General features: G+C 46.5%; 1 protein-coding gene across 3 annotated transcripts in view; it reads right to left on the reverse strand.

Annotated features, from left to right (window-relative positions):
• Positions 1-6: 6 nt before the first annotated feature.
• Positions 7-21752, reverse strand: part of RASGRP1 (RAS guanyl releasing protein 1) — a 78785-nt gene continuing 57039 nt past the window's right edge. For all 3 annotated transcript variants that reach the window (XM_004380612.2, XM_023735118.1, XM_023735119.1), the window contains 11 exons: positions 19466-19639; positions 18333-18449; positions 12755-13030; positions 11181-11261; positions 9550-9654; positions 8567-8676; positions 7616-7760; positions 6905-6941; positions 6054-6206; positions 3784-4169; positions 7-649 (listed from right to left, as the gene is read on the reverse strand). In XM_004380612.2, coding sequence (XP_004380669.2) covers positions 515-649; positions 3784-4169; positions 6054-6206; positions 6905-6941; positions 7616-7760; positions 8567-8676; positions 9550-9654; positions 11181-11261; positions 12755-13030; positions 18333-18449; positions 19466-19639 — 1719 coding nt within the window. In that variant the 3' untranslated portion in view covers positions 7-514. The remainder of the gene's footprint in view (positions 650-3783; positions 4170-6053; positions 6207-6904; positions 6942-7615; positions 7761-8566; positions 8677-9549; positions 9655-11180; positions 11262-12754; positions 13031-18332; positions 18450-19465; positions 19640-21752) is intronic.

Genomic DNA, 21752 nt, shown 5'->3' on the forward strand with positions numbered 1-21752 from the left:
GCAGGGACCAGATTCAGAGAGAATGCTGGGACAGAGAGGAAGTCAATCTACTTCTGGAATATGAGTATTTTTCCATAATCAACTTTGACTGGATGGGACAAAGTAAATCTCTTGAGTTCCCAGAAAGACCAGGAAGGAAGCAAATTCCTTTCCCAGGGATTTCAGCTGTAAAGCAGCAGCAGCCAGGCAGGCCACATAAGGAGAAGTTACTTTGTCAGGAAACGACAGTCACGTTTTCAGCACTCTTGGTGACAGTCCCAGAAAAAAGTCTGTGCTATGAATGGCAAAGTTTTGCCTTCTTCAGCTTTCCTCCCCTCTGATTCAGTTGACTGAAAGAGGAAACAGTGCTGCACGTCAGGAATCTTCTAGGTCAAAAAGAGTAACTGGCCTTTCCTTTTACAAGCACCCTTTCAAAGCAGGTCCGTCTGAGGCTCCTGGGTCTTTCTGTCAGTCAGTTCAAGACACAGGCTTACCAGGACACTCTTCTCCAGTCTGTGCTCCTTAAACTTCTGGGTTAAGAACAGTCACCCTGCTCCATCTGAGCTAAGACATAATTGCTTCTTTCAAGCTGGAGGGACTCTATTTTCTCCTGTGCGTATTTCAGTTGGATCTTTAGGGCGTCATTGTCTGCTTTCAGGGTATTTATTTCCTAAAGGGAAGGGAGAACGAGGTGTGTTAATAAAGCAGCAGTGAATAGCAAATCAGTTACAATACTGGAAGTTCTACACTTGATTGGCATTTCCCATTCACTGTGTTTGAGAATTAAAAACTATTTTCAAGACAGTTATTTTGCCCTGAATAGAAAACGGGTAAGTATCAAATGAGCATGTGCAAACAGCAATTAGTCTTTGTTATTATACGAAAGACGTGAGTGGCTAGCAGGCAGAGTAAATGATTTCCAGGCATTAGGTGGATAATGCCAAGACCTCTGGATGTTGCAGAGCAGAAGCAGTCTTTTGTCAGGTTTGGGCTATAAAAGCAGTGACTCAGAGTACTGTCATTGTGTGAGATCTGACAGTTCATATAATTTAGGGCTTTTGTTTCCTAAATCATTGAAAACTAATATCCCCTTTGATAAAGATAAGACTCTTACCCCACCTCCTAAACTGGGGTGTAGTGATCCACTTCACAGCTGTGTAGCTAGAGTCCACAGTAGATCTCCAGTCTTCTGACTTGGAGTCCAGTGTTCATACCCCACTGACTATTCCCAAAGGACATATGGGCAGTTTGGGTACGTAAGGCTCTTCTCAACCGGCATTACCTAGAGAGCTATCAATTCACTGCTTCTATACAGTGAAACCTCTGAAAGCTGGAACCTGTGCAAGGTGGAAACCTGTCAGAGAAGGAAAACTCGAATATTTTCCACTAAAACAAGCGATAGAAAAGTGGTCAAGACCACACCCTGTCAAAGGTGGAAAACTTGTGAGACCTGGAAAAGCAAGGCAGTCCTGCTGAGTTCCGGCTCTGTGGGTTCCCCTGTGATGCTGAGCCCCTGCGCTGTGCATTGTACTGTGCTGCATGATAACACAGCATCTTCATCCTCACAACAGCCTGCAGACAGGTGGTGTCCCAGTGTTAGAGAAGCAGAAAATGGAGCTGTCACATAGTATGAAGATTTGAACCTAGGTACATCCGACCCTAAGGGCCTTTGCCTTGTCTTTTTTCCTGTGCTGGTTCAGAGGTCTACACATACAAAATATTAAAATACTAATGTATATTATGGATTATTTTAAATACTGTTTTAATTTGGCTAGTTATTGTAGGTGGGACTGTTGAACTAGACAAGTCACAACAGGGATTTTACTCATGGGGAAAGTGGGACTCGTTGGTGTTCCTCTGAAACGTAGAGAGAATTCCGGTCTGTAGGCCCTGCCACCAGGGTGAGAACAAGCAGGTGACAGAGAAGATGGTGAGAGGGCTTACTGATGGGTAGGGCTGGGCCTAACTCACCTGCTTTCTCTGCCACCTACTTCTTGCATAAGGAAGTCATGGTCACCCGCTAAGTGTCCCCTTTCAAAGCAGGCCAAACATCAGAGTGTGGAAGCAGACCTAGAGAGCACGGAGCCCAAGCCCCATATTTTACAGGTGACCGGTCAGGACACAGAGTTTACCAGCTGGCAAAAGAAACATCTGGGACTGAAAACAGAGCTTTGTCTCCAAGACCAAAACTCTTTCAGCTCTATTGAGATCATCTTTCAAAGTTCCTTTCATTGTTCTGAAAAGTTGCTTTTGGCAGTTTCTGCTCCTAAAGGGGGCTTTGTCTAACCCACATTTTGCCACCTGATTGACTTGATTCTTGAAGCACTTCTTAAAAAGACTCGGGCAAGACAGTCCCTTTCATCCAGAAAATCGGTTTTTCATTTGGTCGTATGTTCTTCACATATATTATCTAACTTGTTTCATTCAAATGTTTCTCTAGTTCAGCTCCTGGGAGTCTAACGGGGAAGGTACAACACTGAGGGCAAGGCGGGGAATCCTGAGGCCTCTTGGCTAGCTTCACTACGTAAATGCAGGACTATTTAAAGAAATTTAACTAGGTGGATGTTGGTTTTGGGTTTGTACTAATAGGCCTCCAAAAACAGGGCAAACCTTGATGCTTTGGGAGAAAGACAGACTTAAGGAATTCTCCTTTAACAAAATGAATGATAATGTTGAAACGAATGTATCCTTGCATTCCTGTCTTAAGTTATCTACAGTTGGTAAGAAACGACTGTCCCGAGACAAGGGGTTTGTCTAAGCAAACCCTGTACTCTAAACAACAAGTACCTTCATAATGAGCCCTACAGAATGGAAGACTTGGACAACTGCATCTTGTCCCTAGCTGAAGGTCCTTCTACTCCGTGTCCCACTTTCCCTTCTCCTTTCCCTTCCCTTCCCCATTTGTTCCCCTGCGTTTTCTTGTTAAAGCTTCTCTGTCCCCGGCTCCCAACCTTGGTACCACATTCCCAAACGCCTGTATTCCTTTTCTTGGTAAACTTAATTACGCCTTTTCCAATGCCTCCATGATGTGTCTTGTAATTAGGACACCGTGAGCCTAATTTAAAACAGTTCCTTGTGCCACAACTGTTACGCTTTTATACATTATATCGCTATATGTGCATTTGCTTGCTGCTGTTGCTTTAGCTGCTCCAGTGTGTGCAGAAGGTAAGCACACTCCCTGAGGTGTTAGATTTCCCTCATTTACATTAAGAAGGAGGCTTTTTCTGTGGTAACTTACACTACATTCTCCTTTTTTCCATTTTTATTTTTGTAGTACTTAGATCACCTGCCTTTTTGGGGAAGATGCCCAGGCAACTGTGAAGGTCCCAAACCAAACCCTGATAAAACAGGTTAACAAAGGCCTCTTAGAGGGAAAGATTTGAGTAGGTTACACCAAAAAAAAAAAAAAAAGGTGGGGGGTGGCCTTGGTAGCACAATAAAGCGACCCATATAAACTGATTTTTCTCAGTGGGCCTGCTGTGAACAGAGCTTTGGGGCGCTGGCACCACTGGAGTATCAGGGAACTGGTACATCCTGTTCTACTCATGCAGTGTGAACCTGGGCCCACACTGGCTGCTTTGTGAAGAAGCCAGGATCGGTTTCTCTTTTTATTTGGCTTGCTTCTTTTTTTTGTTTTATCCAGCTAGTAATCAACCTGCTCTAAGTTCACTTCATGTGCTGCTCCGGGCTTAGCCCCAGTTCTCTTCCTCTCCACGTTAAACCTCCTGTATTAAATGTGAGACGCCGCTCTCCCCCCTCTGACAACTTGGGAGGAGAGAGTCTGAAAGAGGAAAGGGAAAGTACCTGTTCCAGCTCTTGGAAGCTTGGCAGTCGGAGATGACGGAGCTCCTCCTTCGACTTTATGAGGGATTCTTTATTCTCCCACTTGACAAAAGCCCGCTTTCTTACCAAGACCGGGCTGGGGCACGGCGATGGGGGACTGGGAAGCAAGTGGAGAGTGTCCTGCGCTGCCTTCCTTGGGGAGGATAGCACAAAAGGACCAGAAGGACTGTCACCGCCAATCCAAGGCAGAGGCTCCGTCTGCGTGGCCTTGTGGGCGACAGTCCGCTTCAGCCGAACAGAGATCTTCTGTGGTGACACGCCCATCAGCATGATGGTCCGATCTTTGCTTTCCTCACTGTGCCCCACAGCCTCCCCGTTGGGAAATGTAAAAGGTCCCTCCTCAGGTCCTGTAGGGAGATGGTGACACGTTACTACTCCAGCCCAGAAGGGCTAGATCGACGCATTAGTCTCAGATGAGACCTTACTGCTCTAGGAGTTCCGGAGGCCCAAACTGGACATTTTGAGGCACCGGATATAGGGAGAGAGTGAAGGCTGAACTCCAGAGGCTTTGCTGGCCAAGCCACAGCCACTGGTATCAGCCTGCGCCCACCCTGAGGAAAGGGCATCTTTTCCTGTTTTGCACAGAGGTTGCCTAGAGGATTCCTGTTTCTGTAGGTAAGTTGAAACTCCTGCCTCAGTTCGGTAGTTTCATGAATTAAAGGGATAAGAGTCAGTACAGACAAAAGTGCTCCATAAATACTTTCTGTGGACCCTGGTAATCTGGGACCTCTGAGTACTCAAGTTTCGGTCCTGATGCAGGTGCTCTCCAGCAGCTGGTAGGAACTCTGTGGGACCCATCTGCCTGCTTGTACAATGGGGCATAGCCTAACTGTGGGGAAAAGGTTCTAGCTGTGTGGAAGTGAGTCCCAAAATGTGCCGTCCTCATTCGGTACGGATGGGGAAAGGACAAAGGAGTCAACTTTCGGTGTTTTTGAACCAACACCCTGCCTAGGGCCCGGTCCGGTAATGCTAACCATGAGGAATAATTTCTTGGAAAAGCTGAGTGAAAGTGGACATATTTGGGGTGGGTGGCAGGCTTTAAGGTAGACTGCCGATACTCAAGTGACTGTTCTGCAGACTCAGCAGGAATTCTGGGCTCTCTGGAAAGTCAGGTCCTGTACAACATTTATTAATAAACACAGATGGTGGATTCTAGTCAGGCTTTTGTTAAATGGTGATGGAAAAAAAAAAAAATCTCCCAGGGTTTGAGAAATTAAATGATTATAGAAGAAAAAGTGCTTTTTAAAAAGTATATATTTCTACTGAAACATTGTATTTTTCTATTATTACTGAGTTTTGTAGCTAAGACACTGGATTGGTATAGTTGAAATGGCTTCCGGACAACAGAAAAAGTCCTCTAATTTGTAACCTAAGTCATCAGTTCTAATAGTAGAAATCTTATAATTACCTACTTTAGTTTGTAAGTAATGAGCCTGGCCCTGGCCGCCATCCGTGCTTTAGGCAGTTCTGGTCTCTGCTACTCTGCACAGATCAAATCCCCGGCCGCCTCTGCCTGCTTCTGGACCTGGACCAGCAGGCCGGTGGGCCTCAGCCCCCACTAACTGCAGTGTGCTTTCAGTACATTTCTGAGCTGGAGACACTTGTTTTGTTTGGAGTACAGCTGTGCCTTTTAAATTAATATCTTATTTCTATACCGTGTGTTATGTATTCTGCATGTTACGGCACACGCACCCATACACATGCATATACCTGTTCTCCCTGTCATTGTTTTGAGTTTGGGATGAGGATAGAGGGGGCTGGTTAAATGTTAACTTGTGGCAGTCTTGGCCAGAGGTCAGTATCTGCACTTGGTGTAAACCAAAAAGCAAAACCAGTTGTTACAGAGTCAGTTCCGACTCATGGCGACACCAAAGGCCGTGAACTTTTCGGAGCAGATCGCCATGCCTTTCTTCTGACTCACCTTTGGGTAGGTTCTGACTGCCAGCCTTTTGGTTAGTAGTTGAGCGCTTAACTGTTGGCACCTTCCAGGGACTCCTGCTCTTGCTGTAGGTGCTCAGTAAACATCTGTTGATTTTGTGCCTAATTTGCCTTCTGCTATTCAGCTCCCTTAGGTCTGAGACCTAGGCTGGGAGCTGACAGTCCAGAACTGTGGGAGGGGTCAGCCCTGGCCTAGCAATTGGGGCCAAGCTTAACTGAAACCCAGGCCCTAACAAGGTACTCTTTCCTCCTCCGTTCTTTATCCCCCCCGTCACTTTCCAGCATCTACTTACCGTGGAGCAGGTCTCTGGCTCCCAGTGAGCCAAGGCTGGACACTGGCCCCACAGAGGAGCTGCTCTCCGCAGGAGCCGTTGGGGTCTTGGCTCGCTTCTTGCACTCGAACACAACCAGGTCTTTGCATTGTTTGTGGCAGTTCATCCCGCAGTCTGTGGACAAGACACTTGGTCAGGATGTCTCTCTCTCCACCCCCAGGCTCTCAAAACCCAATTCATGCAGTGCTCTTCAGTCACACACGCCTGTCCTAGCTTCTGGAGCTAGGACGCCAAACATTCCCAACAGGCCTAGCAGTTTTCTCACTTGGTAAAACCTGGATTTCACTGTCTTGTTATAGCCCTATCAGTGACGCTCAGAATCAGAGGCAGCGTCCTGTTATTTCAGAGAGAAATAACATCCTGCACATACTACCTGCTCTAAGGAGACCATCTGGTGAAATTCACTCCTGAGATTTCACAGGTACAAGGAAGGACAGTGAATGCCCTGCGGTATCTACCTAGGAAGGGAGCTGACAGGGGCTTTGGGAACTCTTTGTCTTCTGTTCCAGAAGTGATTCTGCCCCTTTCTTTGGGGACCCACCCTTCATGACTGTTAGAGGGTGGACTCTCCTACCAGCCATCCGTATACCCAGGGCGAGAGAGGGTCCTGTAAGGGGATGTGGCATGACTCGCCACCCGGGCCTTCCTTTCCCGTGTGGTGGCAGTCCCTCTCGGGTGCTCGAGGGGATGAGGACATGAGCTCTGCCGAGAAGCCGTGGACTGCATGGACAACTACAGGTAGAAAATGCTCTTGAGGAGAGCCCCATAGACAGACCAGGGAAATCGAAGCCATGGGCAAAGCTGAGCCTTACCTTTGCATCGATATCCTTGTTTGATCACTCCCCAGAGCTGCGAGACAAACGAGCCAGTTAGAATGCACAGGTCCTTCAGGCTACACACTGATACCCATTCTTATTTTCCCCGATTCCACTGCCTACTTCAAGTGGGAGGGAAACCTCTTCTCTCTCATATGCCTTGTCTCTCCTGACCTTAAATCAGAAGTAGCAAAAGTTTGTGCGGATCAGAGTCAGATGTGCTTGAGAAGCTCACTATAGTGGATTCATGATCCGGGCCTTCTCCGGGCCTGAAATGAGGGAATCTCAGGATAAGCAGGCTCCTCAGGGCTCCAGACTGAGGAACATGAATGGAGTTCTGAGGTCAGGAGCTCCGTTTGGGAGGAAACTACTGGATGGGGTGGGATGGATGAGGGGCAGAGCACGATTTCTTCAAAGGCAGTTCCTTCCACACAAGGGGTCTCCCATTTCTTTTGCCTAACATTTGAAACAGCATACAAATACTTCCAACATTTCCACATCACTCCTCTCAGGCTTTATCACCAGGGAGGGAAACACATCAGGAGGAAGTGGGAGGAAAGATGAGAACAAGTGTTACTCCAGGCATTTGCTTAGGCTCTAAGCTGGGATGCGTTAATAAGACTCCTGAGGTCTGGGCCTGTCTTTACCATATAAATGTCCTGTACCCTTCCCCAATTTCACCCTTCAAGCACTCTAAGAATAACTTACAAATCCAGCACAGTTGTCACAGAAGGTGGGCTTCAAGTAGGTGGTCTCTTGGAAGTTGTGAGGAAAGCCCAGGCCCAGCTTGGAGTAGATGGAGCTAGCCCTCATGAAGTAGGCCGTGATCTCATCCCTGCTGATGAGGCCCTCCCTGCCGGAAGTGACAGAGGCAGGATGTGAGCCAGGCCTGGGTGCGCGGGCTGGTAGCGAGGGTGGATTCTAGCCCTAGAAAATGGCCTTTCTTTGTACTCTGTGGTGCTAGTCAGTGTGTATTATAACCTGATGATCACGTCCTTGAGCCCTCCTCTTAGTACGGGTACATGGATGGTGTGTAAGAAGTACGTGAGATGGCGTTACTCACGTCCATGGAGTTGGTCTTTGGCTAAAGTAGCCTTTCCTAACTAATCTGACCACTGTCCATGAGACTTGAAAAAGAAATGATGTAAAATGTATGCAAACGGAGGGAAATGCCTCACCCCACAGTTTCTGACTTCGGACAGTGCAAAACCAGAACCCACCAACCGTACATTTGGTTTCATGTAGAGAACCAAGATAGAACCTATGTAACCTTGAGCAAAGTCGATGTACAAAACATTGATAAATAGTAGTTTCCCATAATCCTTAAGGACAAAGCAAGAAGAAAGACTGAAAATTTTCTTGTTTACAGTTGACTTGCTAAGCTGGTAGATGAATGAAGTCTTCACTCCTGAGGTGTTTGTAAAAGCATGCACTTTTTACGTGGTCTGCTGTGCTCCAGACTAAAGGCCAAGCATTCCTCTGATGAGAGCTTGCTCAGCTCCAGATTCTTTAAGGGACTCCGGCAGCAGCACACCTGAGCTTAGAGTGGTCTGGTGACACCCACTAACGCGGCTTTCCAATGAGTCTAGTGGCACACCCATAAACCTGCTCTCACTAACTAGGGCTCCTAGCCACATAGTCCTGTCCACAGATCCTCACCTGTCTTTGTCCATCACACAGAAGGAAAACGGAAAACTTGCAGCAATCTTTTCAAACTCTTCCTGAGAAATGTATCCATCCTGGTCATGATCATAGTTCTTGAAGACAGACTATGAAAAAGGAGTTTCTTTGGTGATTCCCAGAGAGAAACCAGTCATCTCTCCCTTTAGCCAACTGACAGGGGCCTGGGGTGGCTGGGTTAAAGCCCCCCATCAGCCTGAATGAGAGGAATGAGGAAACACACCCCTTAAATTCTAGCAAATCCCAGGCCTTTGCGGGTACCAGCACCTGGAGGCTGGCCATGTGCTTTCGGTTCCGTTGGCTCCTCAATTACGCCGTCACCTCTGGCTACTGTGAACTCCTGGTTCATGGCACAGAGGCCTGTGCCCCCTCCGCTCTGCCCATCTGTCGCTGCTTGGCTAGACTGCACTTGCTCTGTGCAGCGGCTCTGGACAGCTTAGCTGCAAGTGCTCCCCACCGCCCAGTCCCACACCCGTTAGTCTGGCACTCGTTAGTCTGGCACTCGTTGGCTCTTAGCTTTCTGTTGATACCCTGGAGGATGAACAGTGGCCCACGAGGAGAAAGTATATGCCCCCGCCCAGCACTTCCCATAGCGCTTTGGATCAAGCAATGCCAAAATTTTCCATTTTAGATTTTCCTTGTCACCCTCACTTTTACTCAAACGTTTCCCAACACCTCTCTGCCCCCAAGTCAGCCAGCCACCTTTAACCATACGCTCTCCTGCTAGGTCTTCAGTAGGAGACACCCCTCCCCCAGTATGAGCCAGTGTGTGGGCAAAACGTCACTTCTGAACCGTTCTGCAGCCACAATATGAGAAGTCGGTGGTTTCCTCTGCTCACACGTGAACAAGTTTCAAGTTTCTCGCCCTCGGTTCCCACCACCGTGCTCCCCTCCCTGCTCTTCCACATGCAGGCCTGAAGCAGGCAGTTCCTTGCTTTTGCCTGAGACACAGCGGTACTTACGTCCACCATCCTCTGGACATGCTTGCTTATGGTCTTTGGGTCAGGTTTGGGAGATACTCCTGAGGCCCAGTCCACCACGACTGGTGGCTTTGAAGGTGTCAGTGGCTAAAATGAAATGTTCAGAGAAATTCTCATGACTGTGATGCAATATTATAATCTGCAGCTCCTTCCTTTCCCACTGGCTGACAGCTGAATCCATGGACAACCCCTATTACGGGCAGTGCAAGGAGCAGAGCCGTATATAACTGAATCTGTGACAGTAATCTTGACTAACACATGTATTGTACTTTACAGTTTACACATACATTATCTGCATCTACAGAGAACTTAAAGTTCTCAATTTACCTGAGTTCAGATTCCTTCTCTATTAAACCTTTTGTCAGAGCTATCAACAAAGAGTAAAGTAGACCATTTAAATCTCCTCTTTTCCTGTTCACTTTTTAGGAGAGATGTGGATCATGAGGAAAAGAGCTAAGAGGCAGGAAGACAGATAAAAAAAAAAAAAAAATCTGAGGCCTGTACAAGCTGAGATGTGATCCATTTCTAAATATGTGAGGCTTAGCCCAAAATAAAATCTCTTCTGAAAATGGAGATGGTACCCTTCCCACTAAAATGCCCTCTTGTAACACCTGGAAGGGGGACCTACCACATTTTTTTCGGTGAATAGCTTCCCCTATAATAGGAAGCCAGCACTTGACCTTTCCCTGTAGTGACAATGAATTTAGCCACCTGGACAGGTAAACGGAATTTTTTATAAGCAATCAGTTCTTCCCTTGAGTACCACCTGCTTTTGGGTGGGACGCTTCCCAGGAAACTGTAGGGACTATCTGTCCTTCAGAAGAAAGATGAAAATTATTTCACCTGGCTGTAGAAGAGGCTAGGCAGATAACCTGTGAAACTCCTACTGTGTGCAGTGCCAGGGCTGTGCACTACTTTGATGGCTTCTTAGCACAAGACGTATAAACTCCAGCAGACTGCTCTTTCTCATCCCGTGAAGATAGGATGATTGGGCTTTTCGACCTACCAAGCTGGAACTCCTCTGAAGTTTTAGCTTCTGTCTAGCATGCATATTGCTCTGATTATTACCAGCAAATCACAGAAAAGAAACACGTGCAGACACTTTTAATTAATGTGGGGCGATGTCACTGCAGCCCACAATACAAATCCCTCCTCTAGTTTGCAAACCACTGACTGATCCCACCACTACCCATCTGACACTCACGGTATATAGTTATTTACCATTCGTGTATCAGTCTTATCATTTCAACTGGTGGCACAGTGGTTAAGCGCTCAGCTACTAACCCAAAGGTCGGCAGTTTGAATCCCCCAGCCGCTCCTTGGAAACCCTATGGGGCAGTTCTACTCTGTCCTATAGGGTCGCTATGAGTAGGCACTGACTCAACAGCAACGCATTTGCTTTTTTTTCCCAACTAGGTGGTAAGCTCCTCACGGACAGGAGCCGCTCCTCACACAGAGGCTGCAGCTTTCTCGGTGCCTCGCACAAGGTTGGGCACATAGCAGAAACATCATACATTTACTGAACTGAACTAAAAGGCTGTTCTTTAGGTAACAACTCAACCATCTGCCTGTCAGTCACCTGTTACGCACGGGCATTTTACACAAAAACTCACGGGGGCTCTGTGATTCCTTGGCTCCCGGGCGTACGAAAGCTCGTAGATTTCATCTTCCGTGTAGTAGAGATCCAGGGATAACTGCAGATCAGAGCAGAACTGGGTTAATCACTAAGGTGCTGTGGGCCATTCCCACAGCTGATGCGTTTTCCTCCTCTTGCTTGTCCTCCCCACTGGTTCACTCTTTCGCTTCTGGCAGTTTGTTTTTAAAATTCACAAAGTTTGCAGGGGGTAATGCCGGCTCTTTCAGTAGGGCAACTGTTAGTCCTTCCTAAAATGTTTTTAAATTTTGGAGACGTCCCAGGATGCCCTCTTCTTAACTCTGGTTTCCTGTCTAAACCTCTGTGTGTAGCGCCAAAGACCTTATCTTGCCAGATGCTCCACACCTCACTTGTTCCCTCCTGAAGCAGACAAGAGATCTGAAAGGATAGTTTGTGTGTCCGGATACTATTAAAAATTCTGTATCCAGCAACAGAGCCCCCTTGAGATGATAATAGGTAATTATGAAAGGATGTTAAGAGTTAGTGGTTTCAGATGCCCCAGCACTACAGCATTTTAGAGAGGAGAGGTCTTAGAGAGAACTAGCCCTTAACCTAGGGTCTACAGACGGACTTCAGGAGGTTCTGGACTCCTTGAAATTGCACACGTAGTTTTGAGTACATAGTTTATGTATATTTTTCTGAGAAGAGCGTTCACAGTTTTCTTCACAGGATTTATGACCCAGAGAAGTTTAGGTGCAGTGCCTCTTCTTACAGATGAGGACGTCTGAGGCAGAGAGGCACGAAGGGTGCCTGGCTAATTAGCAAAAGGGCTAGGATCAGACAACAGAATTAGACACCAGCCGGAGGTGAAGGCTGGGGCTCTAGCAAATGCTCCTGTGAAGTAAGAAATTATTCCATTCCGCAACAACAAAAAAAAAAAAAACAGGTTAAACATTGTATAATGTTAGAATGGACAGGGATGTTTAGAAGTCATCTAGAGACTAACCCCTCTGATTTTACAGAGGAGGAAACAGGCCTAGAGAGTTAACGTCCCCACAGTCACACAGCTTGCAGGTCTGGAAGGAAGTGCATGTGGTCTCACCCTGCTCTACGGCATCGCTGACAAGCAGTCACCTACCCTGGGCTCGAAGACCTCCAGGGGCAGGAATCTGAGCCATGGTGGCAGGATCCAAATGATAAACCTGATGTTTTTACTCACTTCCTTGCCCTCCGTTAGGAGAACACACCGTCTCCATCTCTTACCAGGCCTTGTATCCTGACTGGCCAGTCGGTGCCCCCTGGAAAGCTTAGCATGCTTTCCCGAGGGTAGGGAAACGCTCCCACAGATCCCAATGGCCTACTGTTTAAGAGCACAGCCTCCTGAGCCCCATGGCCTACCTGAATAATGTGTGCTCCTTTGACAAGTTATGTCTCTGTACCTCAGTATCCCCATCCATAGAATAAGGATAATAATAATATCTACTTCATGGAGCTTCTATGAAGATTGAAACAGGCTACCATATGTTTAGGTGCATAGAATGGTGCCTGGCACGCGGAAAGAGCACAGTGAACGTTCTCCAGTGTGAACCTCACCGTCAGCAGGTGCACCAAGTCCTTGTTGGCCTCCAAGGGTGGGGCCACCTCTTGCAGCTGGACCAGCTCGTTGATGTGATTGTAAAGGGCCAGCAGCTTGTGGACGTTCACCTTTCCGTCCTCCAGGTAGTCGGGCATGGCTTCGTACAGGGAGATGAGGTCCTTGAGGTGCACCCCCAGGATGGGGATCTTAAAGTGGGTGCACTCCCCGTAGGCTCGCCGGTAGTTGTCGTAGTTTCTGTAGGAGGACAGCAGCTCAGTCATCTCACCCAGGACCTAGGGAGGCAGAACAGAGCCAGTCACAGGCAACACTGGGGGGGTGTAGTGTCTGCTACCACGATTTCGCACCATCCCCGACACGCGGGGGAAGAGATGATTCACGCAAAAGGTGCAGATTGTGACTCCGAACCCTAGAACTTCAGCGCAAGTCAGACAGCCCAGGGTACATTATAAGCAGAAAGTATACTTGACTTGATTCTAGACAACAGTTTAAAACAAGGTTTTAGTTATTTTTAGATTAAAATATATTTCTTTTAAGAAATACATAGTATAAGCACCTGTTTCAGAAATTCAGAAGGTCTAAGAGTATATCGTGAAAAGTCAGTGGCCCTTGGCCCCTGGCCCCAAGCCACACACTTCCCTTCCCTAGTGTCTTGGGAGTGCTTCCACAGACGGTGTATTGCACACCTGTTTGTGTTGTGTTGTTGACACGGGGAAACACGTAAGGGTGGAGCTCCGGTGGTCTACTGCATGTTCTCCTCTAGGAGGCACTCTGTGGGCCTTCCTGCAGTGACCCCCGAAAGGGGGTCTGTGTCTAGGAGGTGGGTGACATCCCCAGACTGAAACCCTGAACTAAAGAGACTGAGGAGACTAGACCAGTTCTCAGCGAAGGACACAAAAGAGGATGAGGTGAAGGCACCAGGGGGCTCTGTGTGAGAGCGCACCCTGCCTCAGCCCCGGCAGTGGGCACGGCTGCCCGTCAGCACAGAAAGGGGGCAGCCACATCGGGGGTTCTTTTCAGACCTGGTTCAAGTCAACAAGCAGTTCACAGCACGTGATGGCCAGCCTTCTCAGAAGCAAAGACGTCTGTCATGTTATCACACAAACTACCATTTTAAATACTGTGCCCCAGACTCTTTTAATATAATCATGTGAAGAAGTACCATTTCTCCATGATAACTACCTTGAATCTTGGAGTCGGCCTCTCTCGATCACCTCAGGACGGTAAGACTGCCTTCTTCTCATGTATCTCTGGCAGACAGTGTGTGTGTGTGAAGTGTGGGTGTAATCTGACACCGTCAAGTCCATGGCTAACTTGAAGGAATATTAATCCTTGTGACCATTCCCCTTCTGTCACCTCTAAGATGTGGGTAATTTTTTCAGTGGTTCCAGCCTGGTCTCAGCTGAATTGCAGGAAATTAAAAGTAACTAAAGATTCCCCTTTTGACCAGACTATTGGGAGGAGGAGAGTTGGGCAGTATCCCCAGAGCCCAGGCTTGTGACAGCAGGGGAGATGAATGAGAGACTCCCCAAAGGGAGGCTCAACATCTGGGGAGAAGGGATAGGGGCTGTGAGGCTCAGGCATCTCTCCCCAAGAAGAGAGTCTCCCTCCGTGCCAGCCTGGAGGATTAGGGTTTCAGTATATTAAGGGATGGCTCGCTGGTCCTCTTACATGTCATGAAAATGCCCACAGAGCAGTCATTGTCTAACCCATAGCATACACAGCTGTGTTTATATCTTTAACATGTCGCAGTGACTTACAGTAACTCTGCATCATAAAGAAAAGCTTAATTTATATTCTGTAAAATCTAATAAAGTAGAAAAGTGCTTAGGACATTTAAGAAAAATGTTTCCTAGTGAAACATTATCTGTTACAATGTACTCTTTACAACATAAAGAGTTCGTGTCCAACTACCTGGGAAAATTCTGTTATCCAGGATGTCATTCTTCAAGTGTTCAGGACAGCTAGGTTTTTAATGTGTCACTATACAACTACACTCAATATGCAAATTGAACTATTGTCAGCTGAACCATTATTCCCTTCTAGGAAAGCATTTAGGAGCAGGAAGCTGGAGCAAAGCAGCTAGTGTTAAAAATGGCGACTCTGATTATTCAGTAGCATATGTACATGGACAGTGTTCCGCTGCTATTCATAAGGTTTTCACTGGCCAGTTTTTTCAGAAGTAGACCGCCAGGTCCCTCTTCCTAGTCTGTCTTAGCCTGGAAGCTCTGCTGAAACCTGTCCACCATGGGTGATCCTGCTGGTATTTGAAATACTGGTGGTGGCATTGCTTCCAGCATCACAGCAGCATGCAAGCCACCACAGTATGACAAAGTGATACAGTGCTGGAAGATAAGCACCTCAGGCTGGAAGGCACTCGAAATATGACTGGGGAAGAGCTGCCTCCTCAAAGTAGAGCCAACCTTAATGATGTAGATGGAGTAAAACTTTCAGGACCTTCATTGGCTGATGTGGCATGACTCAAAATGAGAAGAAACAGCTGCAAACATCCATTAATAATCAGAACGTGGAACGTATGAAGTGTGAATCGAGGAAAACCACAGGTCGTTAAAAATGAAATGGGACGTATAAAGATCGATATCCTAGGCATTAGTGAGCTAAAATGGACTGGTACTGGCTATTCTGAATTGAACAATCACATGGTCTGCTACACCGGGAATGACCGCTTGAAGAGGAGTGGCGCTGCATTCATCGTCAAAAAGAACGTTTCAGGATCTCTCCTGAAGTACAAGGCTGCCAGTGAGAGGGTAATATTCACACGCCTACAAGGAAGACCGGCTAATACAACTATTATTCAAATTTATGCCCCAACCACTTAGGCCAAAGATGAAGAAATTGAAGATTTTATCAACTTCTGCAGTCTGAAACTGATCAAACATACAATCAAGATTCATTGATAATTACTGGTAATTGGAATGGAAAGTTGAAAACAAAGAAGGATCGGTAGTTGGAAAATATGGCCTTGGTGACAGAAACGACCCTAGGGTCGCATGATAGAATTCTGCAAGACCAATCAATTATTCATTGCAAATACCTTTTTCAACAACATAAACGGTGACTATACATGTGGACCCTGCCAGATGGAATACAGTGGAATCAGATCGACTACATCTATGGAAACAGACAATGGAGAAGCTCAATATCATCAGTCAGAACAAAGCCAGGGGCCAACTGGCGGAAGAGACCATTAATTCTTCATATGCAAGTTCAAGCTGAAGCTGAAGAAAATTAAAACAAGTCCACAAGAGCTAAAGTAAGACCTTGAATATATCCCACCTCAATTTAGAGACCATTTCAAGAACAGATTTGACGCATTGCAACACTAATAACCAAAGACCAGCTGAGTTGTGGAATGACATCAAGGACATCATACATGAAGAAAGCAAGAGGTCATTAAAAAGACAGGAAAGAAAGAAAAGACCAAAATGGATGTCAGAAGAGACTCTGAAGCTTGCTCTTGAACATAGGGTAGCTAAAGCGAATGGAAGAAATGATGAAATAAAAGAGGTGAACAGAAGACTTCAAAGGGCAGCTTGAGAAGACAAAGTAAAACATTATAATGAAATGTGCAAAGACCTGGAGTTAGAAAACCAAAAGGGAAGAACATGCTCAGCATTTCTCAAGCTGAAAGAACTGAAGAAAAAATTCAAGCCTGGAGTTGCAGTATTGAAAGATTCTACAGGAAAAATATTGAACAACATAGGAAGCATCAAAAGAAGATGGGAGGAATTCACAGAGTCACTGTACCAAAAAAAATTGGTCGACACGCAGTCATTTCAGGAGGTAGCATATGATTGAGAACCAATGGTACTGAAAGAAGAAGTCTAAGCTGCACTGAAGGCACTGGAGAAAAACAAGGCTTCAGGAATTGACAGAATACCAATTGAGATGTTCCAACAAACGGATGTGGCACTGGAGGTGCCCACTCATCTATGTCAGGAAAATTGGAAGACAGCTACCTGGCTAACTGACTGGAAGAGATCCATATTTGTGCCCATTCCAAAGAAAGGTAATCCAACAGAACACGGAAATTATCGAACAATATCTTTAATATCACACACAAGTAAAATTTGCTGAAGATCATTCAAAAGTAGTTGCAGCAGTACATTGACAGGGAACTGCCAGAAATTCAAGCCAGATTCAGAAGAGGACGTGGAACCAGGGATATCATTGCTGATGTCAGATGGATCTTGGCTGAAAGCAGAGAATACCAGAACGATGTTTACCTGTGTTTTATTGACTATGCAAAGGCATTCAACTTTGTGGCTCATAACAAATTATGGATAACATTGTGAAGAATGGGAATTCCAGAACACTTAATTGTGCTCATGAGGAACCTGTACATTGGTCAAGAGGCAGTCGTTCGAACAGAAGGAGATACTGCGTGGTTTAAAGTCAGGAAAGGTGTGTGTCACGGTTGTATCCTTTCACCATACTTACTCAATCTGTATGTCGAGCAAATAATCTGAGAAGCTGGACTATATAAAGAAGAATGGGGCATCAGGATCGGTGGAAGATTCATTAACAACTTGTGATCTGCAGATGACACAACTTTGCATGCTGAAAGCGAAGAGGACTTGAAGCACTTACTGATGAAGATCAAAGACTACAGCCCTCAGTATGGATTACACCTCAACAGAAAGAAAACAAAAATCCTCACAACTGGACCAATAAGCAACATCATGATAAACGGAGAAAAGGTTGAAGTTGTCAAGGATTTCATTTTACTTGGATCCACAATCGACACCCATGGAAGCAGCAGTCAAGAAATCAAACCTTGTATTGCATTGGACAAATCTGCTGCAAAAGACCTCTTTACACTGTTAAAAGCAAAGATGTCACTTTGAGGACCAAGGTGTGCCTGACCCAAACCAGGGTGTTTTCAGCTGCCTCATATGCATGTGAAAGCTGGATAATAAATGAAGAAGATGAAAGAAGGAATTGATGCCTTTGAATTGTGGTGTTGGTGAAGAATATACCACGGAGTGACAGAACAAACAAATCTGTCTTGGAAAAAGTACAGCCAGAATGCTCTTTAGAAGCAAGGATGGCGAGACTTCATCTCATGTATTTTGGACACGTTATCAGGAGGAACCAGTCCCTGGAGAAGGACATCATGCTTAGCAGAGGGTCAGTGAAAAAGAGGAAGACCCTTGAGGAGATAGACTGACACAGTGGCTGCAACAATGGGCTCAAGCGTAACAATGACTGTGAGGAAGGCACAGGACCAGGCAGTATTCATTTCTTTTGTACGTAGGGTCACTATGAGTCGGAGTCAACTTGATGGCACCTACCTACAACATATGTACACGGGGAAAAGGCACACACACATTATTTCAGCTGACCCAGCAGGAAGAGGTGCAGTGGCCGGACTCATCACAGTTACTCTGAAATCTAACTTCCCCATCCTGCAGGTTTTCTTGGGGTTTACCTCCCTGGTACGTTGCCTGGTGGATGGGGGATGGTACGCTTTGGAAATGCTCTCCTCAAGGAGAACACATGCACAGTGGTTCTGGGGATGCTGCCGAGGGCCACAGAGAAGGCAGTAGCACTGACCTTATTGATTTCGTGCGGGACGTGCGAACTTGTCTCCTTGAGCCTGGAGATTGAGCTGTGACACAGCCCACCTATGACAGCCATCAATGTGTTGAAGTTCTGTAGTTGGTGGAGCTTCTGTGACGCAGAAAAGAGGACACAGAGTCACTGTGTATGCCAGTTGCCTGGGAGGGAAGAGGCTGCCTCTCTTCCCTGTGCTGCAAGTCTTCCTTATCGTGGGCAAAGACTAACAATCCGGTGTGGCAGCTTTCTGTCCATTTCGCCCCTTAGGCTTAACTGCAGACAGGTGGGTCGCAAACCTAGCAAGGTGCCATGCCCTTCTCTGTGTTGCAGCTGGTCTGTAGACCACTGTCTGGATCGATGGTTCTTAAGAATCACCCAAAGTACTTGTTTAACATGGATTTCTGGCCCCAACCACAGACACTGATTCCCTGGATCTGGGAATTAGGGGTCTGTACTCTTAGCATGCCTCCAGATAATGCTCTGAGAAACACTGAGAAACACGGGTCTGTCTACACCATCTGCACCATTCAGGGTTGGAAAATCTACCATTACGTGCAGTCTTTTATTTCCTTTAACCCAAATTAACCAGACTCTTACGTATTTGAGGGCAAGGGCTTTGTCTTAGTCACCTGTGCAAGATAGTAACTGGGATAGAGAAGCTAGAATCTCTGGAAGAGTTCAAATATGGGTCCACAGTGTCTGTTTCCCTCTTAGCAAATGCTTAAACTCTGCCCCTCAAACATTAAGTCTAGCCATTTAACATAGCACGGGCTCAAAAACTGAAGGCAATCTAGGCTTGTCCAGACTCAGTAAAGCTTGGAATTGTGCTTTCCTTTGCCATAGGCATGGGCCAGATGAGGAGAAACCAGTATAAGCTGGGAAGCATCTTTTGAAAAATGTTAAAGATTTAACCAGCAGAATACAGACCTTATCCTCACTCTGAGTTGGCCTGTGCTGCCCTCTCCATGTTGCCCTTGTGTGAGGAATAGAAAGGTCAAACATATCCGGGACAATTGAAGGCGCAGTCTCAGGAGGGAAAGCCCCTCATTCAGACAGACTACGCCTTGGAAAAAGAAAGGTAGAGAATTCACCTTATAGCCCGGGCCAAAAGTCTTACTCCAGCCACTCACCTGAGCCACCTGGATGAACTTGATAAAGACTTCTGCTCGGAGCTGCGGGGTGGGGCGGCTGAGAACCATCAGCTGCACCCACTGGGAGATGCCGTTGCACAGGGCAATGGACCGCTCCATGGTGGGGTTCTCCTTCACGCAACTGTTCACAAGGTAATTCTGATAATCGGAAAACTGGAGAGAAAGAAACCCATCAGGACTGCTCCTCTGGCGTTCTGGGCAACCCGAAGAGGGGGCACCTCTGCTCAGCTGATGGCTGGGAACTGTTCTGGGACAGAGGCGCTCCTGCCTTTCTCCTGCATCTTCTCCACTTGGAATCCAGGCGTGGTAGAAGGGGAGTCTTTATTACACCACAGCATGGCCTCGTTTAGTCTACCACAGCATGGCCTCATTTAGTCTACCACATACAGTCCACCACAGCATGGCCTCGTTTAGTCTACCACAGCATGGCCTCGTTTAGTCTACTACACTTAGTCTACCACAGCATGGCTTGGTTGAGTCTACCACACTTAGTCTACCACAGCATGGCCTCTCTGCCAGAAGCCGTTAAGCTCAAGTGGATGTGTACATACAGTAGTTCCTCAAAATAATGTTTTGGTGTAGATATACCTTTCAAAATTCTAAAGAATACAGTACTGAAGAAAGATGTAAGTACTGGTTCCAGGTCTGACGATGAAGTTAAGATAAAAAAGGTAATTTTCTTCACAAAAACATTTAATCTCTCTCTCTCCCTCAACTGTCTCTCTCCTCTCCCCTCAGCTGTTTTTATACTCAAAAAATGCGTAGATAAAAATGTGCCCTATCTAGGAGAAAGAATTATAATGAAAATCAAACAACACGACAACTTTAACTTTTCAAAGTGCTACAATAATGTGAGGTGATGTTAATGGGAAAATACTAACCTCACACTAAAAATGCCTGTGTGGATTCCTTCTACTACCATCCTGACCACAGTCTGAGTGAGAGGGAATGGGAAACTTGGTTTGCTGTATTTCCGGTGAGCATAGTTCCTCAATTTGACAATGGCCTTGATTATGGTCGACAGCGAGAAAGCATGGGCGAAGCTGCACATGTCCAGTGTGAGTGACGGCTGTGTTTGTCGGGACCCTGTCCCTAAGAATCCCTCTGCTCAGTCGGCATCAACAAGAGGGAGGGGCAGTCTGCTCTTCTCCATCACCGCTGTGGGAGTCCTTAGTGTGTTCTGCAGATTTCCAGTTCTCTGCGTCTGAGCTCTCCCCTTGGAAATCAGGGGCGACCATGTGACATGGTTTTAGTCAATGAAATGTGAGAGGATGTGATGTCGTTTTTGGGTCAATGATTTAAGAGCCAGTGAGTGATTTACCATGTTACCTTCCTGCTGCTGCAGAGATTATGGAAATTCAGGTCAAGATGAAGCCGCCTTCGCCCAGGTCCCTGAGTGATTGTGATCGGCAGAGCCCGCTGCCAACCCACGTTAGAGATGTAGTGTGAGTGGGAAATAAACTTCTTTGTTAAGCCACCAGGACTGGGCTGGGGAGGGGTTGTTCCTGCAGTACAGCTTCCTGCCTGAGGAGTGAATACACCAATGAGAACTCACAGCCTAAATGGAACAGGTGCAAATTAACTGTTTTTAATTTTAATGTGCTGTGGCTGCTGAGGGGTGAAAAAATATGAGTAAGACCAAAACCACTGTGTAAGAGAGACATATAAAATAAAAGTCTTACTGAAGATAAAAGTTCCCATGACTCATTTCAATGAATACATTCTGCATACATCACCCATTGTAAATACAACGTTGAATCCACCTGCTTTTTAAAAGAATCACCCAAGTCATCTCCCCACCACCCCCGTACAGAAGAGTTAACACAGCGGGCCTGAGACTGCTATCCTTAGAAAGGCCACTCGCAAGGGTGGCCCTTAACTGGCATTTGAGGAACTTGGATTTCAGGAATGTTCCCACCTTTCTCTAACTGATAAGAGTATCTAGGCTGTTTGTGCAAACAATATGGTTTGTGCTGAACACCTGCTTTCCTTCTGGGAGTGTGGGATTTTGGTACAGGCTGGGCAGAGGGTACCCACATGAGCAGCCCCCGATGAAAACCTTGCACTCTGCGTCTCCAGCGAGCTCCCCTGGCAGACTACACTCTGCATGTGTTGTCACCGTTTGATGCTGGAGGAATTCAGTGTGTGCTGTGTGACTCCACTGAGAAAGTACTCTTGGAAGCTCGCACCTGGTTTCCTCTGCGCTTCGCCCCTGAGCCTTTTCCCTCTGCTGCTTCGGTTGTCATCTTTTACTGTAATAAATCAG

The sequence above is a fragment of the Trichechus manatus genome, unplaced genomic scaffold (genome assembly GCF_000243295.1).
Source record: "Trichechus manatus latirostris isolate Lorelei unplaced genomic scaffold, TriManLat1.0 scaffold00076, whole genome shotgun sequence".
Classification (NCBI taxonomy): domain Eukaryota; kingdom Metazoa; phylum Chordata; class Mammalia; order Sirenia; family Trichechidae; genus Trichechus; species Trichechus manatus.